The sequence below is a fragment of the Rana temporaria genome, chromosome 3 (genome assembly GCF_905171775.1).
Source record: "Rana temporaria chromosome 3, aRanTem1.1, whole genome shotgun sequence".
NCBI classification, from domain to species: Eukaryota; Metazoa; Chordata; class Amphibia; order Anura; family Ranidae; genus Rana; species Rana temporaria.
Window position 1 is genome coordinate 277,557,523 of NC_053491.1, and position 19,608 is coordinate 277,577,130.

General features: G+C 41.9%; 1 protein-coding gene across 3 annotated transcripts in view; it reads right to left on the minus strand.

Moving 5' to 3' along the window:
• Window positions 1-19,608, minus strand: part of LOC120932350 (rho GTPase-activating protein 7-like) — a 172,102-nt gene that overhangs the window by 112,029 nt on the left and 40,465 nt on the right. For all 3 annotated transcript variants that reach the window (XM_040344672.1, XM_040344671.1, XM_040344673.1), the window contains exon 2: window positions 10,841-10,912. In XM_040344672.1, the coding sequence (XP_040200606.1) occupies window positions 10,841-10,912 (72 nt within the window). The remainder of the gene's footprint in view (window positions 1-10,840; window positions 10,913-19,608) is intronic.

Genomic DNA, 19,608 nt, shown 5'->3' on the forward strand with positions numbered 1-19,608 from the left:
CCGCGTCGCTGTAAAAAAATGTTTACATTTTTTTTTTCCCGCCGCAACTCTTTTTTTTCTTTTACGCCCGTCGCGATTCTCAAAACTCGGCGCAACGTAACTTTGCGCAAAGCACGTCGGGAAAATCGCGCCGGGAGCATGCGCAGTACGTCCGGTGCGGGAGCACGCCTAATTTAAATGGGACTCGCCCCATTAGATTGGGCACGCCTTGCTCCGGACGGATTTAAGTTACACCGCTGCAAATTTCTAGGTAAGTGCTTTGTGGTCGAAATTTTGCGGCGGTGTAACTTAAATCCGAATATTTAAGTTGCGCCCGCTGTACGTGGATCTGGCCCCATGATCTCGCTGCAGGGGCTAATAGAGTATCTTAATGTAGAAGTTCAGCCTAAAAATAAAATCTCTAAAACTACTTGCAGCCGAAGTTTAGTTTCATCGGACCAAACCGACCGTGTGTATAGGCCATCGGTCTGTTTTCCTTCGGTCCAAAATTTTAAAACATGCTTCAAAACCAAACCAAACCCATCGGACCAAACCGATGGTTAGTACAGAAAAGCATTGGTTCAAAACCCGCGCATGCTCAGAATCAAGTCGACGCATGCTTGGAAGCATTGAACTTCATTTTATTCAGCACGTCGTGTGTTTGACGTCACAGCGTTCTGACCCGATCGGATTTTGGACTGACGGTGTGTACACATAGGCCGTACAGCCACTTCAGAGGTGAACCGATGAAAACGGTCCAACGTTGTGTACAAGGCCTAAGCCTTACCTATCTAACCCTGTAAAGCAAAAATCATTATACATACCTTTTCTGAAGCCACTCCGGTCCAACACTGAGCTGTCAGCGGCCGCTTCTGTGTGTGAAATTGTGCAGAACAGGTAGCCGACAACGAAAGCTTCATAATAACCCTATGGGTGACGTCACTTCTCAGGCCGCGTACACACGGTCGGTCCAAACCGATGAAAACGGACTGAAGGACCTTTTCAACGGTCCAAACCAATCGTGTGTGGGCCCCATCGGTCAGTTATCCTTCGGTCAAAAATTTTAGAACTTGCTTTAAAATTGAACCGATGGACGCCTAACCGATAGTTAGTATGCAAAAGCATTGGTTAAAAACCCACACATTCTCAGAATCAAGTTGACGCATGCTTGGAAGCATTAAACTTCATTTTTCTCTGCACGTTGTTGTGTTTTAAGTCACTACGTTGGACTCAATCGTTTTTTTAACTGATGGTGTGTAGGCACATCAGGCCCCGTACACACGACCGGTTTTCTCGGCAGAATTCAGCAAGAAACTCGATGGGAGACGTATTCTGCCGAGAAAACCGGTCGTGTGTACACTTTTCGCCGAGAAACCCGTCGGGAAACTCGTCGAGCCAAAAAGAGAGCATGTTCTCTATTTCCTCGTTGGGCAATGGGAACATTTGGCTCGACAAGTTTTCTGACAGCCGAACAAGGTTTCTCGGTCGTGTGTACGGGGCCTCAGACCATCAGTCAGCTTCATCGGTTAACTGATGAGAACGGTCGACCGTGTGTACGCGGCCTCAGGCATTTAACAGCTTTTGTCGGCTGTCGGAGCTGTTCTCTTTGGCTGATTTTTTCATTAACTGTCATGATCGGCTCTTAAAAGCCGTGTACTAACAATCTGATTATCAGAAATCACTCGGAAAGTTTTTTATTTGTTCGATTATTTTTTGTGTGTACTAGGCATAATTTGCCTCGAGAGGCCAATCTACAAACACCAAATGCAGGAATCTCATCTAAATGCACTAATAAATGTGGCTCCATTCACATCTAGGCGGACGAAATCGCGGCGTTTTGTCGCCGCAAACCGCGGTACAAATAGCAGCGTTTTGTACCGCGATTTGCGGCGACAAAACGCCGGTATTGTCCGCCTAGATGTGCCCCAGATTGATCCCCTCTATGGAGATGCTTCCCATCTCCTAGCCGAACGCCGAAAGACGCCTGAAAAAAAGGTCCGGGACCTTTTTTCCAGGCGGCAGGCGTCAGGCGTCCTTGCGTTCGGCGTGGAGATGTGAACCATCTCCATAGAGGGAAATGTGTTTCCAGCCCTCTGGCGGCAGCAGCGTAGCGCTACAGGCGTAAAAACGCCTAGATGTGAATGGGGGCTAAAGGTTTATTTTCAACCCCTGGTTGATGGAAAGAAAATAGCACAATGTATGGACTGCTTCACTTTCAGGATAACCAGATGAAAATAAAAGGAAAGAAAAAAAAAAAAAAAAACAATCCTGACACCATATCTACAAACTGATAAGCTATAATATGAATCACCTATTTTTGGGGTTTAGATATGCTTTAACCACTTGCCGACTACACTATAGCCAAATGATAGCTACAACACGGCCAGCTAGTTCTAGGAGGGCGTCGTTTGACGGCCTCCTGTTATCGCACCAGCAGTAGGGCACAGGCGACGCATTTTGTGATCACAGTGTCCTCCAGATACTGCTGATCACAGATTGAGGTAAAGAGCTAATCAGCGGCTCTTTACCACGTGATCAGCTGTGTCCAATCACAGCTGATCACGGATGTAAACAGAAATCTGTTATCGGCACTCCTTTCCTCACGCTGACAGGGTGAGGAGAGGAGAAGAAAGCTGATAACGGGGGTTGTGTAAAAAGGGACATTTATTCCGCGTACACACAACCTTTTTTTGCAATGTGAAAAATTACATTTTATTTAATGTCATAAAAAACGATCGTGTGGGCTCCAGAGCAATTTTCGAGACGTTAAAATGGGCATTAAAAATTTAGGACATGCTCTAAATTTTTGCGCCGCTTTTCACATTGTCATTTTTAACATCGTAAAAAATGGTAGTATGTAGGCTTTAAAGACGTGAAAATAATGCGCATGTTTAGAAGCAAGTTATGAGACGGGAGCGCTTGTTCTGGTAAAACTAGCATTCGTAATAGAGATAGCACATTCATCACGCTTTAACAGACTGAAAAGCGCAAATCGTTTCTCACTAAACTTTTACTAACACAAAATCAGCAAATGCAGCCCCAAGGGTGGCGCGATCCGAATGGAACTTCCCCTTTATAGTGCCGTTGTACGTGTTGTACGTCACCGCGCTTTGCTAGAGCATTTTTTTTAACGATCGTGTGTAGGCAAGGCAGGCTTAACAATAATCGGATTGAAAAAAAATTCTTTTTTTTAGACCATTAAAAATGGTCGTGTGTACGCAGCCGCATTCCATTGCCCATCAGTGCCAGGTCCAGGCCCATTAGTGCCGCATATCAGTTCCCATCAATGCTCATCAGTGCCCATCAGTGCAGCCTCATCAACGCATTTCAGTGAAAGAGAAAAATTACCTGTTTGCAAACAATTTTAACATACTATGAAAATGTTTTTGTTTTTTAAAAAATTTCAGTCTTTGTTTATTTAGCAAAAAATTTAAAACCCAGTGATGATTAAATATCACCAAAATAAATCCCTATTTGTGTGAAAAAAATTATAAAAATTTTGTTTGGGTACAGTGTTACCCAAATTTGTGCACAGTGCATTCTAAGCCCTGATTGGGCAAAGCTTTGCCCAATCAGGGCATAGCTGGTATAGCTGAATGAAAAAAAAAAATAACATACCAGACCCAAAACCCCATGACAAAATAATAATAATAATAAAAAAAAGGTGTGCCCCCCCCCCCAATCCATACCAGAACCTTAGCCGAGCATGCAGCCCGGCAGGCCAGAAAATGGAAGGGAGAGAGCACCCCCCCTACTAAACCATACCAGGCCACATGACCTTATCAGGATCTGGAAGCCCCCTTTAACGAGGGGCCCCCAGATCCCAGCTCCCCCCTATGTGAATGAGTATGGGGTCCACAAGAAGAAAAAAAAAGTTTTTGACAATTCCTTTAATAAAAATAAAAAAATGTCTCCCGATGAAGATTCAGTGTCAATCAAGATACCACCGCCACTGAAAAAAAATTCTCTGCCTGCAGAATCCAGCAGTGGCAGAGTTATGATTGATGATGGATCTACATTGGGGGACATTCATTATAAAAAACAAATTGTCAAAAATTGTGTGTGTTTTTATTTCTTTTTGACACTTTTTGGTGAATGGGTAGAGGTACTATGTATCCCATACTCATTCACATGGAAGGGGGGGTCTGGAGGCACCTTGTTAAAAGGGGGCTTTCAAAATTTACCTTTAAAAAAAAAAAGGGGGGCTTTCAGATTCCGATAAGCCCCTTGCCTGCAGACCCCCACAACCACAGCCCAGTGTTGTTGGGAAGAGACCCTTGTCCTCAACATGCAGCCAACAAACAATCCCCCCATGATGAGGGCATGTAGCCTGGTATGGTTCAGAAAGGGGGGGGACTTGCTAGTCTGCCCTTTCCTGACCTGCCGGGCTGCAAGCTCAAATAAGGGTCTGGTATGGATTGTAGGGGGGACCCCACACTGTTTTTTCAAACATTTTCATGTGGAGTTTCCCTTAAAATCCATACCAGATCCAATGGGCCTGGTATAGATTGGGAGGGGAACCCCCACGCCATTTAAAAAAAAGAATTGTATTGCCGCTGTTTTATCAAATACTGCTCCCAGTTGAAAAATGCCTCCGATGGGTCTGCGCATGCACAGTATGCAACGTCACTCCAGCTGATATGTGGCTCAGCTGGTGTAAAGTCAACACAATGCATGCACAGATCGTCGGAGGCAGTATCGGAGGCAGTATCTGACGCTATGCAAACAGATTCTGCCTCGCTATTGCGGGGTGGGTTGTGGGGTGTGTTTTAACTCGCCCTTAGACACAGGCAAAACCCGCTGTTTAACAAACTGAACCTGCCGTGCAGCAGACAGCTGGAGTGACGTTGCGTACTGCGCATACGCAGACTCATCGGAGGCAGACCCATCTCAATCTAGAAATGTTATTTATTTTTTCTTTATAAATGTCAGTTTTGCTGCAGCAGGTTCTATACACAGTACAAATGTGCCACTTTACAGGTAGGCTAAGAGGACCCCCCAGGCACTATATTTAAGGGAATTTTTCATTTTTATTGTTTCACTTTAAGCATCATTAAAATCACTTTTCCTTTAAAAAACATTTTTTTTAAACAAAGCTTTGGCCAGAGTTTGGCTTTCGTTTTACATAATGTTAAATATGATTAAATACAAGATGTATAATATTTCCTGAATGTTACTGTCAGGGGGTCCCCAGTGGGATTGCTGGCTGCAGGGCACTGAGCTGAGAGTGTCTCTCTCATATAGCCCAGAGCCTGCACTGACAGTTCCCCCTCCCTCCTCCTTTGCACGGATGGGAGAGGAGAGAGACAATTTGCTTCTTCTCCTCCCACCCCTCTCTTCCTGTGTGCACTGCAGGAAGTGTGAAGCTAAGCAGCTGAATTTGATCATTCAGCTGCTGGGCTTCACACTTCCCATGGTGCACACACAGGAGGAGAGGGGCAAGAGGAGAAGGAGTAGATCAGCTCTCTCCTCACCCATCCATGCAAGGGAGAAGGGAGGGGGAACTGTCAATTCAGGCTCTGGGCTGTATGAGGGAGACGTTCTCAGCTAAGAGTCCCGCTAAGGAAGCACTGATGAGGAGGCAATGATAGGCAGCACTGATAGGCGGCATTGATGAGCACTGATAGGTAGCACTAATGGGACTGATCATCAGTGCCATGATTATCAGTGTAACCAATGTACTGACAGTCTTGCTGGTTAACGGCCCTTATTTCCTTACACAGACACAGTGTGTGAGGAAAGGACATTGCCGATAACTGGCAAGTCTGTTTACATGTGATCAGCTGATCAAATCGTTAAGGGCTGCTGTGATTGGCCCTTTAGCGTGATCTGTAGATGCGTACAGGCAGGGTTCTGGGAGGGTATCCATGGACGCCCTCCCAGAACTGGAAGCCTGGGGGCTCAGATGGAGTGGGGGGGGGGGGGTCAGGCGGGCCCTTAATGATTTCTTGGCCAGGGCTATTTATATCTTTATTTCAGAGGAAAAAAGAAAAACACCTTACATAAAACCACAACCAAGGTATTGCTTTCCATATTACAAGCCACTAATCCCTCATCATAGTAATTAAAGCACAGCTATCTAGCAGCATAGTCAATAATCCCATCATCCCAATTTATTAATCAAGCAAATTTCCCGGCCTTGGTCATGATCTCAAAAGAACCTATCCCTAGATTCACCGTCCTAAAATATCCATCACCTGGGGTGTCAAACCCTCTCCTCCCTCCCCTTTAATTCCCTCCCCCTACCCAAAAAAGAGAAAACCATTAAATTCTCCACCTCCTCTTTCGCCCCAGCCCCCATCAGGGCAAGCGGCTCCAGCAAGGGGCCAGTTCCTATCAAGGGGTTTACTATATTCACTCCTTTAATTAACATGATTCACATCAATAAAGGTCATTCCCTCCGAGTTAATGAAAAGGTTCCATTCAGACCATGTTATTACACAAGTCTCATTTTTCTGTCTGGTAGTCAAGACCAGATCTTCCATTTGATTCAGTTCTTCTACCACTGTTTCCAGGTAAGGGGAATGCAGGATTTAGCCGCGTTCCAGAGATGGGACAGCAATATTTATCCACAATATCTCCCAGGATATACGTAAAGACTATTCCTGGTTTGTTTGATTCTGAACTCAACATGTTAATTCAAAGAGGCTGATGTGTTCAACTCCATCCACCTGTCTGTCTGTTGTCTGTTATAATGTAAATGAGTCTAGGATAACTTCTAATGCCACGTACACATGGCCGTCATTCATGTCATTGAAAAACAAAGTATTTCTCAACGTGATTCCTCTCAAGCCTGCCTTGCATACACAAGATCGTGATAAAAATGCTCGACCAAAGCACAGTGACGTACAACGTGTACGACGGCACTATAAAGGGGAAGTTCCATTCGAATGGCGTCACCCTTTGGGCTGATTATGCAAATTTACCTTCTCATAACTTGCTTCTGAGCATTACCATTTTTTTCCCCGTCGTTAAAGCCTACACAAGACCATTTTTCACGACGAGAAAAACGACGACGTGAAAAACGACGAGAAAAAATAGAGCAGGTTCTAAATTTTTAATGCCCATTTTTCTCATCGCGAAAAATGCTCTGGAGCCTACACACGCCCGTTTTTCACGACCAGTTTAAAAAATTGAATTTTTCTCTTCATGAAAAATGGTCGTGTGTACGCGGCTTAAGGGTCTTTCATTGTTGCTTGTGCCAATTGACCCTGTCATTGTGTAAAGGAGTTCTGTGTTGATTGGTGATAATGTTGATTGTGTCTTCTGAGCTAAAAGACAGCAAGTCTAGCCTAAAGGTCATGTCTCTGAGTCATCTTGGCTGCCTAAAGGGGATTAGTTAATTAGCTCATGTTAATTAGGTCTGGTCACAGGTGTATTTTAAGAGTAATATGAGCAGGATATGTATGCACCTCTTATTTTACTGTATATAAGCCTGTAGTCTTTCAATAAAGATTGTGATTCCTGCTTGAACCTCATACAGAGCCTTGTCTCGTATTTAGGAGAGAATTATTCGTATGGGTTTCTTGTTTTCCTGACTGGAGTGTCGGTAGCTGCCTTGGTGTTCGGGAATGGAATGTCCTAAATGACTTTAAACCCTCTCATATTCGGGGTGTCGTTACAGTATTATTGGCAAAAGTGGACCCATGCTGGTTACAGACAATCTTGGTAGCCCTCAGAATTCCTGGTAAGCCCTCACCTTTAACCTTTTAAGACTACCTGACACACATGTGCAGCAAAAAAAATGTGGGCTTTAATGCCCACTTGCCACACATATCCATTGCTGGGCAGTCTTTGTTTATGTGTTGAAAGCGTGCAGTGAGCATTCAGTCTGGACTATACATTGGTAGATAGCGGGTCCAGTTTCCAGTCATTTGATCACTGTGACAGTGGTTACATGATTGCCAATCCTTCCAGCCTCCTGTGCATTCTGAACTGTTTAAAGTGATGTTGGGGCAGGCAAGAAGGGGTTAAGAAAATGACTTACAAGAACCAAGATGAAACTGTAGCCCTGGAGAACCAAAATGGTGCCCAGTCCAGCCTACCACAGCATCTCTCCAAATGCACTGACAAAACAAAGTAAAATACTAATAAGACAGGAAAGCTAAGATGAACACAATAAAAGACATTGCAAGCGTTATCCTGTAATATACCTGTAAACTCTTGGGGTCCCAGTCATTGTTACTCAAGGAGGAGCCTGAGATCTCACAAGATATGGCGCTGGTTTGTTCATGGCCATGGCTACCATTACTAGTGCCACAGCTGATATTCCACCAGACAATCTGGATCGGGACACCTATGCGCTGGAAGCAATCTACCCTAGTTTTAGTCTTAAGGGCAAATGCTAATAAATGTGCAGCATTGGTGGACACTATAAGGTAATATCTGGGCGGCCTGAAAGAGGAAGTATAAGCAATCTGGAAAATAAGCTACCCTGTACCACCTCACAACTAGCACTGGCAAGCAACCAGAAAAATTAGGATCTTGGGAATAGGTTCAAAAGGAATAACATTCAGCTACCGTAAAGAATAAACTGTATAAATCATATTGACTTCGTAGAACAATTGCTTCTGGAGCTGTAGGGAGACCCTCACTCCACTATTCTCTATAAAACAAGCCCATATAACACCTGTGTGCCCTTTACCACTGGGCCATCTCTCTAGACCAGGGATATGCAATTAGTGGACCTCCAGCTGTTGCAGAACTTCAATTCCCATGAGGCATAGCAAGACTCTGACAGCCACAAGCATGACACCCAGAGGCAGAGGCATGATGGGACTTGTAGTTTTGCAACAGCTGGAGGTCCGCTAATTGCATATTTCTGCTCTAGACCTATGGTGGCGCATATCCTGAACTACAAGTGCCTTATCCGAGAGCATCAAGATATCCAGTTTAATGGGGTAAAGGTGTGTTTTTACCAAGATTTCTGTAGATTTCGTGTCTTTGTGCAACGCAGAAAAGGTGAACGGATGGACTCTACATGCCTGGTTCCCACCGTAAAGCATGGAGGAGGAGGTGTGATGGTGTGGGGGTGCTTTGCTGGTGACACTGTTGGGGATTTATTCAAAATTGAAAGCATACTGAACCAGCATGGCTACCACAGCATCTTGCAGCGGCATGCTATTCCATTCGGTTTGCGTTTAGTTGGACCAGCATTTATTTTTCAACAGGACAATGACCCCAAACACACCTCCAGGCTGTGTGAGGGCTATTTGACCAAGAAGGAGAGTGATGGGGTGCTACCTCTTGAAGCTCATAAAGAGTGTGCAAAGCAGTAATCAAAGAAAAAGGTGGCTACTTTGAAGAACCTAGAATATGAAATATATTTTCAGTTGTTTCACACTTTTTTGTTATTTATAATTCCACATGTGTTAATTCATAGTTTTGAAGCCTTCAGTGTGAATCTACAATTTTCATAGTCATGAAAATAAAGAAAACTCTTTGAATGAAAAGGTGTGTCCAAACTTTTGGTCTGTACTGTAATATATATATATATATATATATATATATATATATATATATTGATATATATATATATATATATATATATATATATATATATATATATATATATATATATATATATATATACCGTCGGCTCTCGCTGGCTTTCTTTGCAGGTAAGTGCAACATAATGAGCCAGTATGCGATACTAAGCCATTATGCTTTTACTTTGCAGGGGAAAAAGAGGAAGTAAAACCCATCAGGGTTTACTTTCTCTTTAAAGGCCTCCAATTGTCTCCTGCAGTCTTTGGCTGGCTGTAGCGTTTTTAGAATCCCTGAACTCCCATTGATTTCAGTTTGATAATCCAGCTTTAGAGCGAAACATGTTGAGAACCATGCTAGTCTTGCTGTACCCTTAAGGACTGTATATATGAATCTGTACTATACTGTTTTTAAACAGTATTTTATCCAATGTTAAAAATAAAATGCATCTTTTAAATGCACCTCCTTGGATTCACTTACTAGTCTACGCACCTTAAAAATCCCATAAACACAATAATATCTTCTTACTTCAGGGATGTGGTGCTTTGGTGTTTTGTCCGTAGCAAAGAAACCTTTCTCCATATTAGAAACTATGTGTATCAGATGCATTATACTGTTGTAATGGTAAATCGTGATTTTTTCAATAAGGGTTCTTTCACACGGTGCAGTCTCCGCCTGCGATTTGCTTGCTCAACAAAAGATCTGTCCACTGATCCCCTCTGAACAGGCAGGTAACAGGTCTGTGTGTACTCTGTCTATGCATGTTCTCCTCTATGAGCAGATGGATAGAAATGGACCGCCTGTCCGTTTACACTCGACTGCCATTCAATCCACTAAACGGAAGGGGAACTGATCCCCATCTGTCTGTTTTTAGTGAAGGCGGTTGTAAATGGACATAGAGGAGAATGGAGGTTTCGTTTACGCCCTCGTGACAAACTGACAGGCGGACCCAATCGTAGCGTTTGCATAAAAAGGGGCATTTAAGCATTTTCCAGAAAAATTGTGGGACAATCACATTTTGCTTCCTAATATTATCTAGACTTTTTCTACTATGCACTCTAAAGACAATTAAAATAAAACAATTTCCAATTTGACAAATACAAATTGTATTCTCTGATCCATTCTTTTAATATAATGAAATAATGAATGAAGGCAATGAAATAAAGGCATTCGTGTATTTATTCCACTGCTACAAAAACAAAGAAATACTGTCAATAAAAGATAACATAATATTTTCCTAGAGCTGTACCACCAAAGCATACCACTATATTTACACTTGTTATCAGTAAACAAACACAGCGGATTTAATTTTACCGAGCCCTTAGCATCTAACGGAAGTAGTAAATGGCCGGCCAACCCTGGCCTATACAATTACCTTCATATAATTGTGCATATTGAGGAAATCCAGCTGCTCGTAGCCAGTCACAGGCTTCTTTTGCTTCAATCTCTAGCATGACAGAAAAAAAGAAATGTAAATTTGACTGTGTAAAACAGTATACATCAACTGCAACAATATACATGCATACTATACACACACACACACACACACACACACACACACACACACACACACACACACACACAATACATTAGGATGCTTCTGTGCATAGCTGGAATTAGAAGGTAACATTTATGTGCAGCCTTAGAAAGAAATGCCAACACAATTAGTCATTCTTATGTTCAAAGATTACTTTTAACAACTCAATATACTGTATATAAAATGCTAACTTACTTGACACTTTTTTTTTTCCCTTTTAGTGTAGGTAGGGTGAGAACCTCTGGTATTATTACTGACAATGGTTTAACCCTTTGACACTCTAACTAAAATGTACAAATAAAAAATGTTGGCTTGAGAAACACTTTGGTGGAGATTTACTGAAACGGATGCACTCAGAATCTGGTGCAGCTGGTTCAATTAAGCTTTGACAATAAAGCCTGGAAGCCGATTGGTTTCTATGCAGAGCTGCACCAGAGCTGTACCAGATTCTGCACCATGCAGTTTTAGTAAATACCCCCTTTGGGTCAACTATATATTACTACAGAGTAATCCAACTAAAAATGTTGTAAGTTGTGTCACCTGTTTAAAGTAAATGTGTCATTAACCTGGAACATATAATAAAAAAAGTATAAGGAGAGGTCTCCTCCCAGCCTATTGGCCAGTAAGTGTTATAAGTGTAAAGGAAGGAATTGGAGGGAAAAAAATTGGAGGAAAGAGGGTGGGACATTATAATAATATAATGTAATATATGCCATGGCCTCCATCCCTGTTACTTATAAAAAAAGGTGGCATTGGGGGAGGGAAAAGGGAGAAGGGGGAAGGAGGGGAGAAGCGGTTGTTGGACTAACATGAAACACAACCAGAATATAATGAATCAATTTCTGATTTAAAATGGCATTTATTGGATACAATTGAGCATACTAGACAATGAAAATTCAACACGGTAAATAACATCCAATTTTTATGTTATTTACCATGATGAATTTTCATACCCACTACATACATTTCTTGTAAAATTGCAAAACATGGCACTGAAGGTGGGCATAGTTTGAGTCAATTGGATATAAAATGGTAAAACATGCAAGAGAAAAAGGTATTTGGGAAACTTAGGGCACACTTACTGGTGGTGCCTTGTGAGTTACTGAGAGACAATATAACAGGATGACCTGTTCCACATAAAAATTAATTATGGGAATCAAAAGGGAGCTCAAACTGTTCCTCGATGTATGTGTTATAAATGATCATTTTGGGAAACAGGTGTCCTATGCAGAACAGATCCAATGGATGGAAAATATCAAACAATACGTTATCATTGAATTGCTGGTTGGAATATCTATCAACATACAGTACTGTGTAAAAGTTTTAGGCAGGTGTGAAGAAATGTTGTAAAGTAAGAATGCTTAAATACCGTATATATTTTAATTTATTATTTTTATCAATTTACAAAAAGCAAAGTGAGCGAACAGAAAAAAAATTGAGAATCAAAATCAAATACTGTATTTTACACTTTCACACTTTGTACACTTGAGTCAGGGATTTTGTAAGATTAGAGTTAGGTCTATGAACAATCAATTATACAAAGCTGGTGGTAAAGATCATCAATCATGTGATTAGCCCCAAAGGTATTCTGCAGCAGGACAACGACCCCAAGCACACAATCAATGTCATTAGAAACTATCTTCAATGTAGAGAACAAGTGATGGTTTGGCCCCAACAAGGCCCTGATTTCAACATCACTGAGTCTGTCTTGGATTATATGAAGAAACATAAAGATTTGAGGCAGAATGTGGTTAGTTTACCAAGATGTTTGGAACAACCTACCCGCTGAGTTCCTTCAAAAACGGTGTGCAAATGTATCTATGAGAATTGATGCTGTTTTAAAGCCAAAGGGTGGTCACATCAAATATTGATTTGGATTTCTCTTCTGTGCATTTATTTTCCATTTTGTTAATTGATAAAAATAAACTATTAACACTCAGTGGCGGCTGGTGAAGTTTTAGGATGGGGGGGCGCCAGACCCCACCCTTCCTTTTTGACCCCTCCCACTTCCTATAAGCCCCACCCCTTATAGAATACTCACTCCGTCACCTGTATTCCACTTGCTTCCACCCATAGTGTCAGGAGCATACAGCCCCAGCATCGCAGCACAGATTATACAGCCCCACCATCACAGCACAGAGTATACAGCCCCACCATCACAGCACAGAGTATACAGCTCCACCATCGCAGCACAGAGTATACAGCCCCACCATCGCAGCACAGAGTATACAGCCCCAGCATCGCAGCACAGAGTATACAGCCCCAGCATCACAGCACAGAGTATACAGCCCCAGCATCACAGCACAGAGTATACAGCCCAGCATCACAGCACAGAGTATACAGCCCCACCATCGCAGCACAGAGTATACAGCCCCACCATCACAGCACAGAGTATACAGCCCCACCATCACAGCACAGAGTATACAGCCCCACCATCACAGCACAGAGTATACACCCCCACCATCGCAGCACAGAGTATACAGCCCCACTATCGCAGCACAGAGTATACAGCCCCAGCATTGCAGCACATAGTATACAGCCCCAGCATCACAGCACAGAGTATACAGCCCCAGCATCACAGCACAGAGTATACAGCCCCAGCATCACAGCACAGAGTATACAGCCCACTGAGTATACAGCTTCCCATAGACCGCCGCATGTCCAGCGCCTGGTCACTCTTAAAGTGACATTTAAAAAAAAAAAAAAATGTTAATTTTTTTTTTCTTTTTACAGCTTGGGGGGCGGCGCCCGAGCGCCCCATATGGGCGGGCCGCCACTGTTAACACTTCTATTTCTGTAACTGTACTCTGAAACTATAATATGCATGTTGCTTGTGAAAGAGATTGCCTGATTACTAATACATGAATTAGTATAGTCAGCTTTTCAACATAACTTGTACAGGATAAAACCATTAAAAGAAGCATGGGAATCTATTTTTTTTTAAAACCATACTTACCTAGCTAGATGCAGCATTGGTCCGATGTTGCATCTGTCCCCTGCCGGCTCTAACACTGAGAACCAAGCAATCTAACACCGCCGATGGCTCAGTTCTCACAGTTCCCTGAGCAGATAGCTGATGTCAGTCATCAGCTCACTGCTTTGCCCCCCTCGCATGAACACTCACTGGAGCAGTGTAGGGGCTGGGGGCAACCAGCTATGCCTCTCAGTGGTTCACTGAGAGGCTGAGCCTGGTGCCGGTCCAGGCATATCCTGACTTAATTGTCACGGTCTTGCCCAAGCCTGGACCGGCTCTGTGACGTCAGCAGACAACGGACTTCAGCCTGCTGTCTGCTGAAAACAGGTCAGAACAATAGCTTTTTGGGTAAAAGAGAGTTCCCTGCTGTAAAAATAATGAAATAGTAGATAAATAAATAAAATGCAGATGTATCCCCATAAAAGACAAGACTAGAAACAAATGCTCTCCAAGTGTGTATATACAGTATTTGAGTATACAGCATAGCAGGAGAAGTCCTTGTTCCTTGTTTCCCTCCTTCGCTGGGTAAGCCCATAATAGAATTAGAAAAGGGTGCTAAAAGCAACTACGTGCAATCATCCATTCTCAGAAAAGTTGTGAGAGATGCCAAAAAAAGGATGATCAATGATGTCTTCCATCTGTTGTCAGTAGGCTTTTCCAATAGGGTTCAAGGTGATGAGGCTAAAAAAGGTCACTGTGGTGGAAAGAGATGCTAACCCTAAAGGCTAAGTTCAGCTTTGTTCACTGATTGATCACTGATTGATTGCATTTAATTTAAAAACGTACAGCTGGGAATGTGTGGGTAGGTAGGAGGGTGGATGATGCAGGGTGTGTTAATGAGTCTGTTTTGCAAAAGGGGGTAATTTTGTGGGCGATTCAAGAAATGTGATAGGTGGTCAGGAACTCAGATGCTCTATTTATGTCCCTTGAAAGCCTGAAGGCACTCCTTGGATTTTGAGCCCCCCTATGCACCTAGGCAGCAAAAGGCTCATAAAAGGTTATATTCCCATAATAGGGAATAATAGAAGAATGTGTTTCCGGTGTATTGTAAGTATGCCTATGCTGTATGTGACAATTAACTTGTCTTCATTCCCCCCCCCCCCAAAAAAAAAATGCCCAAAAAGTTGCAACTATCTAAGGTACTCCATGAATTATTTTGGGAGTGTGTGTACTAATCATTTACACCTATTAGTTTTGTTTTAGCAAAGGAATGTAGCACAATGCATTGTGGCCTAAATATATTAAGAATGTTTAATTATTTGTAAGGTTTTGTAACAGGTTTTTTGCTAAATTTACAGGCCTTTTATATTTATTTATATATTAAAAAAATAAAACAACAACTGGTGATTAAATACCACTAAAATAAAGCTTCATCTGTCAATTAATTTGGGTATAGTGTTGCATGACTAAGTAATTGCCTTTCAAAGTGTAATAGTGCTGAAAACTGAACAATGAACTGGACAGAAAGGGGGTTTAACATGCCAGTCTTCAAGTTATTAAAATGTAGAAATTATAACTGTGGTGTACATTGTTAAATCAGGGGTCTTCAAACTTTTTAAACAGGGGCGCCAGTTCACTGTCCCTCAGACTGTTGGGGGGCCTGACTCCTCGCCATCACAGAGCCCCCCCATCACAGAGCCTCCCCATCACAGACTCCTCAACATCACAGATCCCACCCTCACAAAGCCCCCCATCAGATTCCTCTCCATCACAGAGCCCCCCATCACAAAGCCCCTCATAACAGATTCATATCCATCACAGAGCCTCACAGCACCCACCCATCACAGAGCCTCCCCCATATCACAGAACCCCCAACTCGCAGAACCACCATATCACAGAACCCCCAAGAGCCACCATATCACAAAACCCCCCTCTCACAGAGCCACCATATCACAGAACCCCCCTCTCACATAGCCACCATATCACATAACCCCCCTCTCACAGAACCCACCCCCTCTCACAAAGCCACTATTTTACAGAGCCACCATATCACAGAACCCCCCTCTCGCAGAGCCACCATATCACAGAACCCCCCTCTCACAGAACCCACCCCCTCTCACAAAGCCACTATTTTACAGAGCCACCATATCACAGAACCCACCCCCCTCTCACAGAGCTCCCATATCACAAAGCCCTCCATCACAGAGCCCCCAAATCAAAGAGCCCCCCCCCCATCGATATTACACACTTCCATAAGATCGCAGCACTTGCACTCCCCCCTCCTCTCTGCTACCTTATTTACGCAAGACAGGAAGCATGACAGGTCCAGGGCTTGACTTTTCATGTCAAAGACAGGTGATTGGTTGCTGGAACCACCCCACTGTCTAGTAACCAATCACCCACTTCTTAACATGAAATATCCCACCCTATGTCCGCACCTTTCATGTTTCCTGTCTTGCGTGAATTAGGCAGCAGAAGGGAGGGGGAGGGGAATGCGAGTGCTTCAATCTTATGGAAGGGCAGTTTGCGGGCCGTAGTTTGAGGACCCCTGGTATAAATGCTAGGGCACCCGTAAAGTCCCATACATTCTTGGTTTTCTGCTTTCTGTCATTTTAATTGATGTTGGTGTCCAGCAATGTGATCTGGGCAATCTATATACAGTCTTTTCATTGGGGTACAATCTATATGCTTTGCATCTAAATGGAAGAGTCTGCTGATCTAGGAACTTTATTGCAAGGCTAGATGGGTATCTTACTTGTCTGCCCCTTTGGTAGACATGTGCACTGCCGAAACAAAGGTATTTATTCTGGTTTTAGTTTCATTCGTTTTTTTGCTTTTTTCAGAAATTCAGGAAATTTGAAAATTTGAAATTCATAAATTCTAAAAATCAGAAATTTGAAAATCCAAATTTTCAGATTTTAGAATTTCCGAATTTTTTAATTCTGAATTTTTCAAATTTTAGAATTTCCAGATTTTGGAATTTGAATTTCAATAACTTCAATTTTTAGAATTTCCGAATTCCATAATTTTGGTATTTTGGGATTTTGGAATTTTGGCATTTTGAATTTTCAAATTTCCAAACTTCGAATTTTTGAATTTCAGAAATGTCTTAATTTCAAATTTCCGAATTTCGAATTTTCACATTTTCAAAAATTCTAAATTTTCGAATTTCAAATTTCTGAAATTCCGAAAATTTGGAAATTTGAAATTTCGGAAATTCAAAATTTTGGAAATCGGAAAATTCAGAAATTAAAAAAAATTAAAAATTCTGACATTTAAAAAAATGGATTTGGAACTAAACAAATTGCACATGTCTACCCTTTAAAATATAAAGGGGCAGAAAAGGAAGACAGGGGTCAGTAACTTATAGAGAGAGGAGAATACCATTTTACAAACAACCCTTGGCAATTACATCACTACAAATAAAAGATATGAAAGGCGCAAGTGAAAAAAATGCAACAACAGATTAAAGTTTTTCTTCATCAAAACCATAAGTCTACCAAACAAAGTAGAAGCTTTGGTGCATGGAAAAAACTGATTTCATTGGTATTTTGAATCTGGATGTCTGTCTCTATGTGAGAAGTGATCTAAAAGTGGGTGTGAAAGAGCCTAGTAGATGGGGAGTTTGATGGTGCTGATGCATAAAAGGTGAAGCTGCATATATAGGTGAGCATACTTTAAAATTCATTGGTGGATTTTGTTACGGGTCACCCAGTGTTAATGAGGAAGTGGAGACTCAGTTACTTGCAAAGATAGAATGGGCTGTAAGGACTGGGTCAATGATAATAATGGGGGATTGTTACAACCCAAAAAAAATTACTGGATTATTGGTGCAGCTGGAACAGTGAAAGATAATTTTATGGTACAGTTTATGGAAGCCCCAACTGGAAATGATGCTCTGCTGGACCTGATAGTCTCAGTAACGTGCAGCTTATTACTAAAGTTCATACAAAAGAATATCTGGGATGCACAGACCTTAACAGGATTTAATTTAATATAAGCTGTACATAACAATCATATACTGGAAAGATAAAAACACAATTTTTTTGGAAGCAAATTTTCCAAGGCTGAGGACTGCTCTCTAAGACATAGGGAATATTGTCATCAACACAGAACATAAATAGGAAATGCTTCAAAACCGACTGTATGCAAACACTTCAAAATATATCCCCATGGGCAATAGGTTTAAAAAGCTAAAAAGTAAAACCTTATTCTGACCAATTAACAACTTCAGCCCCAGGCCATTTGGCTGTCAAATGACCGGGCCACTTTTTGCGGTTCGGCACTGCGTCGCTTTAACTGACAATTGCGTGGTCGTGCAATGTAGCTCCCAAACAAAATTGACATCCTTTATTTCCCACAAATAGAGCTTTCTTTTGGTGGTATTTAATCACCTCTGCGTTTTTTGTTTTTTGCAAGAAGCGTTTATTGATTGGTTTTGCGCAAACGTTATAGCGTCTACAAAATAGGGGATAGTTGTATGCCATTTTTATTAATATTTTTACTAGTAATGGCGGCGATCAGCGATTTCTATCGTGACGGCGACATTACTGCAGACACATCGGACACTTTTGGCGCCATTTTGAGACCATTCACATTTATACAGCGATCGGTACTATAAAAATGCACTGATTACCGTGTAAATGTGACTGACAGTGAAGGGGTTTACCACTAGGGGGCTAGAAAGGGGTTAAGTGTGTCATAGGGAGTGATTCTAACTGTTAAGGAGGGGCTTACTGTGACACGACACTGATCGCTGCTTCTGAGAGGGAGCAGACGACCACTGTCCTGTCACTAGGCAGAACGGGGAGATGCTGTGTTTACACAGGCATCGCTCCGTGACACGATCGCAGGACATCGAGTCTGCGGGTCCCGCGGGCACAGTCATGGAGCTTGCGGCAGGGGTACGTACCTGTACGCCCATTTGCCTGTCCGTGACATTCTGCCGACATAAATGTTTGTGCGGTGGTTAAATAAAAAAAAAAGCCCAATCGCTTGACGATCCTAAACTCATCTAAATGCTTATACAAAAATGCAGCTTTAGGTACATATTTGACGCTGCTTTTCTCCGCCCAGGAAAAACATATTTAGGAGATCTTGGCAAAAACCCAGTGTGTACAAGGCCTAAAAGTACAATTTCTGGATTTCAAGGATATCGGAGAACTGGAGAAAGTGCAGAGAAGGGCAACCAAACTGATAAGAGGCATGGAAGAGCTCTGCTACAAGGAAAGATTAGACTAACTAACTGAATGTTGTCTCTCTTGAAAAGAAGCAACTAAATGGGGATATGATTGCCATATATAATTAAATTTTCATTTTAAGAATGTTCATTTGATTTTATAATTCTTAGCGGGATTAAATCAACATTTGTTATTGACCACAGTGATGAGAAAATTCCAAGGAGCACGATGGGAAATTTTTCTTGAATGGACCAATTTTCACCAATGCATGTGATTTTCATTCAGGAAGTTATTTTCATTCCAAAATCAGTTAAAAGCAAACACATCTTTAAATAATTTTAAATAACATTTGTCCAACTACCAAATAAAAAATATTGGTAAAACATTTGTTGGAAAATATACTAGTGTATAGCCAGCTTTATTCATTTTAAGGTCATTACAAAAGGACAGAGGGGCACTTTTTACATCTAGAGAAAAAGATTTAAACTTCCACATACGTAAAGGCTTCTTTT